This window comes from Psittacula echo (genome assembly GCF_963264785.1).
Source record: "Psittacula echo genome assembly, chromosome: 4".
NCBI lineage: Eukaryota > Metazoa > Chordata > Aves > Psittaciformes > Psittacidae > Psittacula > Psittacula echo.
This window is the reverse complement of record NC_137738.1, coordinates 51,328,556-51,340,662: the sequence shown is the minus strand read 5'-3', so window position 1 is coordinate 51,340,662 and position 12,107 is coordinate 51,328,556. Positions and strand designations below refer to the sequence as shown.

At 40.2% G+C, this 12,107-nt stretch overlaps 1 protein-coding gene across 2 annotated transcripts in view; it reads right to left on the bottom strand.

The window, feature by feature from the left end:
• The window catches only part of PTPRK (protein tyrosine phosphatase receptor type K), a gene marked incomplete at both ends in the record, with an annotated part of 410,302 nt that overhangs the window by 758 nt on the left and 397,437 nt on the right, over window positions 1-12,107 (bottom strand). For both annotated transcript variants that reach the window (XM_080614674.1, XM_080614675.1), the window contains 6 exons: window positions 1,682-1,817; window positions 3,039-3,202; window positions 5,160-5,285; window positions 5,507-5,638; window positions 9,369-9,542; window positions 10,113-10,262. In XM_080614674.1, the coding sequence (XP_080470800.1) occupies window positions 1,682-1,817; window positions 3,039-3,202; window positions 5,160-5,285; window positions 5,507-5,638; window positions 9,369-9,542; window positions 10,113-10,262 (882 nt within the window). The remainder of the gene's footprint in view (window positions 1-1,681; window positions 1,818-3,038; window positions 3,203-5,159; window positions 5,286-5,506; window positions 5,639-9,368; window positions 9,543-10,112; window positions 10,263-12,107) is intronic.

The following is a 12,107-nucleotide window of genomic DNA, read 5'->3' as shown; positions in this document are numbered from 1 at the left end:
TGCATTTGCAGGAAACGGTGAGGATATCTTAAAGGCCTTATTGCACTGGTCGTTTTTGTTATCTGATCATGTAGCTGAATGTAGGGCACATGCCAGTGTTATATACTGGCTTTCCTGGTTTGTTTTCTAACTAACAACAGCTGCTGCTCTTCAAGAGTACTGAATAAAACCCCACACAACAGAAACACATAACTACAGAAATTCAGTAACTGCAGACTAAAGCTACAATGGAATTCAGGACTATTTTGAACCAGAATACAAGTTTACAGACCATTTATAAGAAACACACACAATCTACCTTGGCCTCCCTTTACAGTGACACAAGTAATTTTCCATTGATCTGACCTGTTTTCCTCACAGCAGTGAACTGAAATTCAGGCAGCAATTCACTATCTTGTGTCTCAGACGTCTATGGTACAGCAGACTGCAAAGCATTTGCGGCAAACCCAGCAATACCTAGACCAATGTCACTGCTGCTACAGAATGCTCTATCTCTTCACATTTTAACCATCTTCTTAATTTATGTGGTGGCAAGGGTTGGAAGCGATGCTCAATAATTAAGCAAATCATGCCACAGAAGCTACTTGATACTAGGCAAACAATAACACCTGGAAAAAAGGGCAATATGGGAAGATGCAGCTACCGCCATTTTGCTCAATATGCAAGTTCACAAGGTCAGAAGCAAATTACACTATGCATAAACTGAAAAATGCTTTTAATTTCAATTGGCATCCCTGATTTTTATGCTGTAGGCAGCCATATGGCTGAAAAATGACACTGGCTGCTAGCAGTGCGAGAGGCAAATGGCAGAATCTCCCAAACACTAACCTGCTTTCACATACAATTGCAGGAAGGAAAAAAAACCATTTGGAAGAATTTTTTAAGGACTTTCCATAATGTTTAGTTTTCATGACTGAAGGATTGATCACTTCGGTAGATATGCATTCATACTATATGCATAAAGATTGACCAGAAGAGTGAAGGTTATTTTGAGTTCTGGCAATGCACACAGAAATATTTAATCTTGTGGTTTTGCTAATTCAGGTTTATACCATTTATATTAGTTTACTGTTTATACTGGTTTTTTTTTAGTTTAACTATTGGACTCAATAATCTTAACAGTCTTTTCCAACCTAAATGATTCTATGATTCTATGATTCATTTACAACATGATCCAAGTCTTTGATTTTAAAATTCTGAGGTATCATTTTGACTACTACAGATCTGAGTAACAAATATTATCATTATTCAATACAGCTTCCAAAGCAGCAGTTGTTATTAAGCAAAATATTAACATCTCTAACTACTAATCTAGACTTTACAGCTCATTCATACCAAGAAGAAATGCTGTGCTGTGTGAAATTTCAAGATGCTTTGTGTGAGCACAACCCACTGCAAGTTCTCTTCAAATAGATCAGGTTATTTCGGGAGATTAACGTGCATTCTGTTAACTCAGGATGTTTTTAGTAAAAAGCATAGTACCATTACAAAAGGAGTAAAATGCTTAGCCTGGCCTCTCATGATATTGACTTGTGTACACTCAATAAATATCCCTTTCTTCTTGTGGTACAAACAGGTTTGCTTGGGTTTTGTGGGTGTGGGACTAAGAACGCAGCTCACACAACAAGAGAGCCTCTGACTCCCTGGCTGTTTGCAGTAACCCCGATGGGCTGGTGCTTACCGGAGTTTCTACCATGTTGGGCTTACTATTCCGTAAAGTCTTCACGGCATGGAAAACGTCCACCACATTCTGCCTTTTTACCATCTCAACCACAATGCCAATGGCACAGAACATCCCACTCCGGCCACCGCCATTTCTGTACACAAAGAAAAGAGCTGGTTAAATGTCACTATGGTGCAAGACAGCATCCAAAACGCACTTCTGTTCTTTTGCTCTGTAAGCATGAGTGATTTGTGAGTCCCACAGGGAGACTGGGCTTTAGCAATCTCCTTGCAGCTCCAGTGGGTTTGGTCTGAAACATTTGCTGCCTCTGACCTTCCTCTCAATTACTTTAGTTGAATTCTGCCCTTACAGCCCACCATGCTGCCCAGCTATGCTATAGGCAAATTTGCATAGACATTAAAATAGAAATCAAACCCCAAGTTCAATGGCAAGTACATTTTCCACTTAAATCTCATTTAAATTATCCTATGATGTGAGGATTATCTAGCCAGGGTAATGCCAAGGCATCACTGATTTGATATCTTCTTGACCTTTGGGGATACTTCTGAACTATTTTAATCGTAATTTCAAAGAAATTAAGGTAGGTATTTGTTCTTGTTAAGTTTAAATTAGACAAAAGGTTCTGCAGATAATGAGGAGAGGTGGGCAGAAAGGGGACACAAGTTAATTCTGAACGTTGAAACAGAGCCTTTTCAAAAAAGTAAGGAGAAATTAAATTTCTAAGTTTTAAACTCTATACTTAAGTGAGGTAGAAGAGATATTGGTCATTCTCTGCTTAGGGAGAAAAAAGACTCCACCTTTTCAAAACTCCCAAACCAGCTGCCATTTAAGTACCAGACTCAGATAAACAGCCAGCAGTCATTTACCAGCAGTAGTTTTAGGATCATATACTGTGCTATAAAACTTTTCTCTCATTTCGTACATCCATAGTTTTCAGACTAAAACCCTCAAAATATAGTGTGCCTTCTAGAAAAAATTCAATACTCAATATGCAACAGATACACACAAAATAACTATTTGGCACTTAGAATAATCTAAGACTTCCTTACTGAAACTGTACAGAAGAAACTGATCTGTACGCATTTTGTACCTGAAAAACATTGCAGCATGTACAGAAGGAGACAATACACAGTATCATTGCAGTATTATGTCCAAAATACTCATTCCCATGGTACCTTGAACTAACACAGACAAATCTGAAAGTCGACCAAAAGCCAGCCTACAGTAGCATTTTTTTTTTTTTAATAAAAGAAACAAGGGCATGTGCAAAAAGAATGTAACCAGAACAACACCACTTGAGCTAATTTAGAAGCATTTATTTGAAGAGCAATTTGACTTTGTCCCAGTTACTCACAGGCAATGAATGATGGTCCGACCTTCCCCTTCTTCACATTCCTCTTGCCATTTTTCAACCTGGAGAATTAACTTTAAGAATGATCTTTTGGAAGCTGGCACATCTCTGTGAGAAGCCCATCCCAAATACTGGAATTGCTGCACCATCAGATAGCCCTCTTGTGGCTGAAGGGAAACCAAAGAGCTTTAGGTCAATATGGCATCTTTACATCTTGGTTTAAAAAAACAAAATACAAACCTGACATGAAACCTAAGTGTTTATATTCTTGTGTGCATATATATGTGTGTGTGATTGAGCGAGCGCTGTCTGGTACTTAGTTACCAACTTAAATCACAATTGTGGACAGATTCCAACACGTATGTACATTGCATGGTAGGGTCTCCATTAATTTGTACCACTTGAGCTCAAGGAAGATGCCAAAAAAGGAAAAAAAGAAACTAGACTGAAGGCAACATCACAATTTATCAATTGCTAATGTAATCTATCCTTATTCTAAATGGAAAACATTCCCTGGATTCTAAGTGTCAAGGGGTTTTTATCCTTAACATCAATAGTCAATTAAAAACATCACTGTTAAATTCCTAGACCTACAAAAATTAATAGATATACCTTTTGGTTCCTATGCATGAACTGGCCCCATTATAAATAAACAACAAGTAATATTGGTGAACAAATATGACTCTTCTCCTTGAAATCTTCCCTTTTTTTGCCAGACTATGATAATCATGACAGCCTTGCTGCTAGTCTCTGAGCCTTCCATGTGCTAGATGCTACACAGGGAGAGCTTTGAATAGAATTACACTGTCACAGCAAAGGCCTCAATAATTGGGAAAATAAATAGTCTATTCAGTTCCTTGGAGCTGAAGAAGACAAAGAGGAGTAGGAATATGGATTTTAGAAAAAGAAGAACAGAGCAGAGAGATATTCAGAAGCAAGACATAAAGGTGAAAAGGCATGTAAGACAAAGAGAAGTAGAGGAGTAGAAAATCAGAACATGATAAAAAGAAGAAATGGAAAAAGTGAAAATAAGAATTGGCACTCGCCTCTCCCTCTCCCCCACAAAAAAAACCCAACCCAACCCAAAACAAAACAAAAAACCCAAAACAGGAAATCTCAAAATATAACAAAAAAAATGCTATGGCGTAATATTTGCCAGTGTGCCTACACCGTGGTTTCCTGTAATTTCCAAACAAGGTATGAAGAGCCAAAACTGTTTTTCTTAGCTCTGAATATAAGCAAAATAATTTTGGCTAAAACACTGGCCACACAAAACCTGATCTCTGCACCTTGAAAACTGAAAATTTGACCAAAAAAAAAAAAATCTCCTGTGCTTTGTATACACATCAGTTTTCCCCATAGCTATTCTTCAACACTAATGAAAGTTAAATGTATACTCCAGGTAGCAATTGGTGGTGGGTAAGTTCAGTACAGGATGTTTCAAAGTAGTTTTGGTAAGTAAAATAGGGATTGCCGATTAACTTTACATAAAAAGGACAAGCATCTGGAACTCTTTTCGTGTAGGCAACATAAGTGATTTATCACGGTGAGCTAAAGGAGAAGACGCTGTGTAGCAAACAAGGTTTGAGAAGATACTGCGATAGTGTGAAACACTAAGTGACAGCAAAAAAACAAGATGGTGCAAGGTGTGAAAGAGCTGACAAGAATCCAAGACTGGCACTGTGAGTAAAGTTGAGAAAGATGATAGGTGTAGGTCAAGGCACAGTGGTGCAGAACTCTTGAGAGGCAGAGGAGCTTTCAGAGTTTTTTAACACTCCACTTTGCAGGGTGCCACAATCCTCCTTTTATGTTGTGGTTCTCACATCTGAGGCTGAGAAGGTGCTGGTTGCATAACCAGCCTCAGCCCTCCCGTCCCTGATTCTGCATGGAAAATGTCTTACAGAAGCTGTGTATGCCTGTCACTACATGTTCATTACAGGGATATTTCTATTTCTTAGATACTAATACTTATTTTTGATATCTATGATGTTTGACTGACTCTTTGGGGTAATGCCTTAAGAACATAAGTATTTTACTATTATTCAAAATTAAAAACCACAACAGCCTAGACAGAGCTAAAAAATATATATTTTTTCCATTATATATTGTTATGATAATGCTTACTCTTGTTAGATTGCATATCCTGAAAATTCGGCTTATGACGTCACAGTCCATTGAACACGACATGCATTCCACTTGGATGGGACCGTACCGCAGTATCCCTTCCTCGGGCCAGTACTGTGGGCAGCCCTGTGCCAGGCATAATTAAAAGGTAAGTTACAACTTGAGTGCTGCCTTATTCCACTGCAGACATCTCATCTAACCTTTACTGAGCAACTAGTGCTAATTAATTGCCGGAGAGCACAGAATAACTGTAAAGTCACTGCACTGCTCTGCATTTTGATCATGTAGTGGATCCAGAGTGATTAAAGCATGCAATGGTACATGGAAAACTTGAGCCCCAAACTAACCTGCGCTAAGTCGACTTCATTTAACATCACGAGAGATGTACAGCCGTAGTCATACACTAATCTCCAGAAATCTTTCACAGTGTTTGGTAGAGGATGTTGTGTGACAATAAAAGCTGCTGGCTGCCTGTAGCTCTGTAAAGGCAAATGATTTTATTAGCACTGGTAGAGGAAGTACTTAATTACTTCTACTCCAACACTGCAACAGAAAAAACATATAAATAGAACAAAGCTGCAACATCAATTACACCAGACTTCAACAAAGCTGTTAAAAATACATTACTGTATCCAGTAAGAAGAAAGAGATTACTCTGTTTAGGTCTGCCTTCTGTTTTGTTCATATATGCATGGGCACTGAAGATGTTCTTCAGGGCTCTGCTGAGCTGGGGCTCAGACAACTCTGCTCCAGGCACTGTGCCTAGGAAACCGAGCAGGAAACCTTCTCCCTGTGTTACAAAGAGGGGCACAGAGGTCTCAGAAGGTCACTCCATCCACAGCAGGTTACACACGAGGTCTGTGACTAAACTGGGTACTAAGCTCAATCCCAAATTCTGTTTTGGCACCACAGCCACAAGGTCTAACCTTCAGGATTACTGGGGCCCATTTGCATCAGAAAACATAAGGTAAACAGCAAAATACTATTTCCTGTCATGACAGCAGATTTTATTCTCTGTATGTTGCATTACACGCAACTGCAACTAAGGATTTCCAGCCTTGCATTAGCTGAGCAGAAGGGCTAATTCCCTGGAGCACATATATTACGAGCAGCAAGCGGAAGAGAACAGTTTTTTGCAGGCATTTTTCAACTATGCACGGAAAAGTTTTACTGTAAAGGAATACAGATATGAACTGGCAAGGAAGCACTGACAGGTTAATCAGAAACAGAGTAAGATGCTGAATATTCTTGTAAGCGGATGGGACTGTAAGTCACTGGTTTGAAGATGAAGCACTGGGACTGCTGTATGCGATGCAGAGATCCCTGTGTTTAGCACCCATGGTAGTACCAAAAGCAGTTTGGCTGGTTTTTGACTGAACTGAATAGACTAAATTAACCTAGGAGAAAGATCTGACAGTGCAACTAAACCATATGGAAGCTTGCTTGTTTGAAAATTGATGTGAGAGATCTTCATGTACAAAGTATCAAGACTTCCTAAAAGAGCGTAGCATGAGACCCAGAAGAAAACAAATACAATTCTTTTCACTCTACTATTTGCTCTAAATTGTGAGGATAACAAAGTAATGTCTTAGAATCATAGAAGAGTTAGGGTTGGAAAGGACCTTAAGATCATCAAGTTCCAACCCCCCTGCCATGGGCAGGGACACCCCACACTAAACCATGCCACCCAAGGCCTCATCCAACCTGGCCTTGAACACCACCAAGGATGGAGCATTCACAACCTCCCTGGGCAACCCATTCCAGTGCCTCACCACCCTCACAGTAAAGAACCTCCTCCTTATATCCAATCTAAACTTCCCCTGTTTAACCCAATACCCCTTGTCCTATCTCTACAGTCCCTAATGAAGTGTCCATCCTCAGTATCCTTATAGGCCTCCTCCAGATACTGGAAGGCTGCAATGAGGTCTCCACGCAGCCTTCTCTTCTCCAGGCTGAACAGCCCCAACTTTCTCAGCCTGTCTCCGCATGGGAGGTGCTCCAGTCCCCTGATCATCCTCATGGCCCTCCTCTGGACTTGTTCCAACAGTTCCATGTTCTTTTTATGTTGAGGACACCAGAACTGCACACAGTACTCCAAGTGAGGTCCCACGAGAGCAGAGTAGAGGGGCAGGATCACCTCCTTCGACCTGCTGGTCACGCTCCTCTTGATGCAGCCCAGGATACGGTTGGCTTTCTGGGCTGCGAGCGCACACTGCAGCCGGCTCATGTTCATTTTCTCATTGATCAACACCCCCAAGTCCTTCTCTGCAGGGCTGCTCTGAATCTCTTCTCTACCCAACCTGTAGCTGTGCCTGGGATTGCTCTGACCCAGGTGTAGGACCTTGCACTTGTCACGGTTAAACTTCATAAGGTTGGCATCTGCCCACCTCACAAGCATGTCTTTAGCATCAATACTTGTTTGACAACAGAAAAAGGAGCCTGACAATTTTTTTCTCTCTGTTTGCTAAACTTTCCTAGTGGAGGAAGCATACTGGTGTAGTAGCATCTGTGTCTTACTTCCTAGATCTGCCCGGAGAGCAAAGAGGAACAACCAATATTGATTCTTCCCTTGTATTTTTAAGAAATAAAACATATACTAGCTGATGGTTTACTATCTCTATTCCCTATAATTTCTGGTCTTTCCCAAAATGAGAGAATGCACTGAGATGATCAGGTTTTCAAAAAGAATAGGCAGGAGATCTGCTGACACAATGAGAAGCAGACATCTTCTTGTGGGAACACAGGGACAAGGACATTGTGGAAAGGGAAAAGCTTCATTTCGGTTTTGCTATTGAAAGTCCCCTTTCTTTGCCTAGCAAAGGGGTCCCTCTCTCTGAAGGAATCAGTCTTAAAGAAACAAACAGAAGAGAAACGGCAAGAAAAAGCATTTTTTGCCCAAAGTTTTAACCCTGTATTTATAGCCTTGTTATATGCCTTCATTGTAATATATTACTTTTTTCCCCTGCTGCTTTTCTCCTTTTGTTACTACCATTTCTGTCCTTCCTTACTTGTCTCTGATTGCATATAGCATTGCTAGGTTCCTGTTCCTGCCTGCCACACACTGTTACATGTTCAGGGTCCTCCTACCACCTAGCCATTCAGCCTGAGCTGTCTTCTTTTCACTCCAAACCATACTCCTCTCTGCACCTGCATTGATTGGTCCATAGCACATCAATTTTATCCAGGTGCTTAATGTAATTTTAACCGCAATTGTAAACAATTTTGGTTGCTACCAAAATTCTGCCCACTGCTTTAATTCATTCATTCAGCCCCAGTGACTCCCTAATAGATTGGTCTCACACATGCTACTCCTTTGTTTTTCTGGCACAGTAGCTAATTGTGAGATTAGGCACTGCATTTTTCTGGCAGTTCAGATGTTTCCTGAACTCGCTCAGGCAGAACTCCAGGATGAATACAGCATTCAGTCCTCATGATTTCTGCTGCCGTTTGTCATTTTATTTCATCATCTCTTCTTGACACTGCAGTTTGTGACAGCACTTCATTTCTGGGGAGGAGGAGATGATCCTGGAAATCAGGCCAGTTAAGTATATACTGTTAAGGTGGCTTTAGGGGCCTAACTTTGGAAAAGCTAATAGCAGGCACAGGCAGGCATCTGACAGCACATGCAATGAACTGCTTTATTGATCAGTCACCTACAAGCAGGTTCACCTCCACTTTTCCTATTAATTCACCTTTTCCCCTGACAATACTTTTGTCACTCAAACTTCAGCTTTAAAGAGCTGCAACTCAAAATATGAACAACAAAAATCCCAACTCTATCCTCAAACACGCCAAGGAGACATTTTCTTCTTCCCCTGTCTATCCTGCCTCAATAAACATAGCCTTTTTGATAAAATAGCAGTAGCAACCTCCTGCTCAGGTAGGTAATATTTACTTCCCAACAAACAGCAGATTTCTAAGATCCTGTTGAGATTTGGAGGGCTGTGGACTAGAACTTTATATAATGCTGTTGGAAAAGGAAGATTTCCTGTAGGTCCCACAAGGATGCAAAAGACTAACAAACCTTCTGAACAAGCAACACAAACTGGTGGTGTTTCTTACCCATTCCCTCCATTCTTCTTCATTAGGACTATTTTAGTGGGCACTACAGTAAGAAAGAATTACCCTTTCTTAAACCAGCAAGTGCTCTCTCTCATATTACATAGCCTTTCATGGCACACTACACAGACAAAGAAGATAGTCTCTTACGTCCATAAGAGCAGCATTGATGTAGTTACTGCTCTCCCCATCAATAGTAATTAAGAAAGGCAGACATCTGTCAGGTGGCAGCATATCCATGAAGCGATTCTTGTCGTGGTTCCTTGGCAAGCAGGCTATGCTGCAGTCCTCCGCTTGCAGGCGAGGGGTCACAGAATTCAGGGTCTAAGGGAGAGAGGATGCTCACTTTACCATGCGGAACTAACACAATGGACTCGAGGGTCCCCAAGTTTCAATTTAAAATATTGCAATATCAGAAAAAGTGAGGCATTAGCAAAAAAACATTAGCAAATAAGAGCTCCTATCTGTTGTTTTGGATGCGTTGGGGCTTTTCAAGTGGGGGTTAAGCTGCAGGTGTAAAAGGCAATATGCATACCACTGGACTGATTCCGCATGACACCATCCCCTCTGAGAGGAGCAGAAGAAAGAGGATTCTTAGGAGCCCTAAAGAGTGATGCCTTAGCTGTGCAAATGTAAGCCAAAACTCTCTGTGGTTCCTAGTCGGTGCTCTTTATTCCAGACCGATATTTACTGAAACTTTATTCAAAGGAGGATAGTCCATATTTAAACAACTTTGCAGAGCACATAAACATAGGCACTTTATTTTGTGGACTAAAACTAAGAGACCAAATGCTATAAACATTATATAAAACCCCTCTCCCTTAAAATAAATTAAATGCATCTAGAGGCAAAAAAATTGTTGTCACATGAAGAGTTAGTAGGAACTGTGAATACCTGAAACTCATCTTTGAGATGCGAAGAGTTTGTCTGAGAGTCTATTCTAATCATATCAAAATAAGCAGCTTTGAATTCGCAGACAGGAATGGCAGTTTCTCCACACAGGCAAGCTTCTAGAATGGCATCATGAATAAAGATATATTGCTCCTACCAAATTAAGCAAGGAAACAAAAATTATAGCCATTTAAAAACAACAGATCTTTCCTTCTTTTAGGATAAACAGATGTCCCACACACTCGTTCAACATAGTGTCCACCAATTAATAATTAAATAATGCTTCAGTATAAACGCAATCTTGTCCTAATTGGGATGCAGTTAACAAGGATGCTTGCATGACCAATTTAAATTCAGTAAAACTTAACAGAACAGGCATAGCAATATATTTAACTCAAGTTTGTCAGTTTTCTTGTGATGCTTGTGGAATTCTGCATATCTGCCAGTGACAGGTTGGCTTTCTTCATTTTTTTTTTTTTTTTTTTTAAATAGCTTTCAGTCTTATCGTACTAGCAGAAAGTGTAAATTGCTTCAGGCATTAGTAGTGTGATTAGCAATTATTTGGCAAGCTGCGTTCTCCTATGCATGTGCAATCTAGTACACCAATTGTCTGATAGTCAGCTATAGGCCAGTAATAAATTCAAGCATGTTCCAACAGAAACAGCATTTTGCCACTTTTTTTCCCTGATTTGTCTTCAGATATCCTGAGTCCCGGACAACTACATTACTGTTTTAATCAGATCTCCTGTCAATTTTTACACGATGCCTATTATATTTACTCACTTTGAGAGTAATAGGTGTAAATCATGTCTATACAGCACATTGCTAGAACTGCACCGGCTTCATCTAACTGTTGTGGATACCAATAGGTTATTAACAGCACAAACTTAAATATGTGCCTGTAACAAGACCACTTGTCTAGGGATCATGGCCATATTGTGGCCTTACAGCTTCAGCTGTTTTACCCACATAGCTATGGACCTATTGCTATCACTGTTGTATAGACAACCATTACAAGAACTTGCTGCAATTACAGCTTTATTTTGCTGTGTAAGTATGAACCTCTGAGAGAAAACAAGAGGTAAGAGGCAAAAGGGAGAGAAAGAAATAGAAGTAGGGGTGTTAATTCACATACAAGAGCAGATTAAACCGGGATGGTTAAAGCAGTCACACTGAAACACTCCACCCCATGCAATTCCCAAAGGTTAATGGCCCTATAGCAGAGGTAGTTGATCAGGAACATTTACTTGTTCAGTTGCCACAGGTTGCAGCATTGAATAAAAACCGCACCAAATTACTTTGATATGCCTGGCTGCCAGCTGCAGAGCTTTCCACATGGTCACAGATGAAATAATTCCTCAGGTAGATGTCCATATGGGGGACAGAAGTGGCAAACCACTTGTCTTAATTAATAACCTATGTTTCTGTGGAGGGTCAGTGATACACATGTGGCAGAATGGGAGCTGTTATAGCTTCATCTCTAAGGCAATGGTTTTACTGTGGATTTGCTGAAGGTATGGCAAAAGACAAAAAGGGTAGAAAAGGAAAAAGGCTTGGCAATGAGGTTTATTAGTAAAAACAGCAAGTAGAACATGTAATGGTGATTATCTGAAATATCAGATAATGCTGATTGACAAAGAAAAAGGTTTGGCAATGCAGTTTATTAATAAAACCAGATAGCAAATAAAAACAGAGGTGAAAAGGGAAACTGAAGTGGACATAAAGTTTCACAGGTAAGTCAAATTATGGACAAAGTGATTGAAGAGAGTCTAAAACTAATAGCAATGTGCTGAAATTCCAACTTTGGGTTCTTGGAATTGCTGATACCAAAGCTAGAGAGAGGTAACAGACAGGCCTACTGTAGGGTCCTCCCTAAAAAAATCCTCCTTGCTTTCTTTTTGTCACGAAGTTAGGTAGGCAATTCTTGGTGCGGAGACTCAAGGAGCTGGCACCATCCTGATTCTGGGTGCTGTTTGTATTAAGCAATGCTCCCCAGTG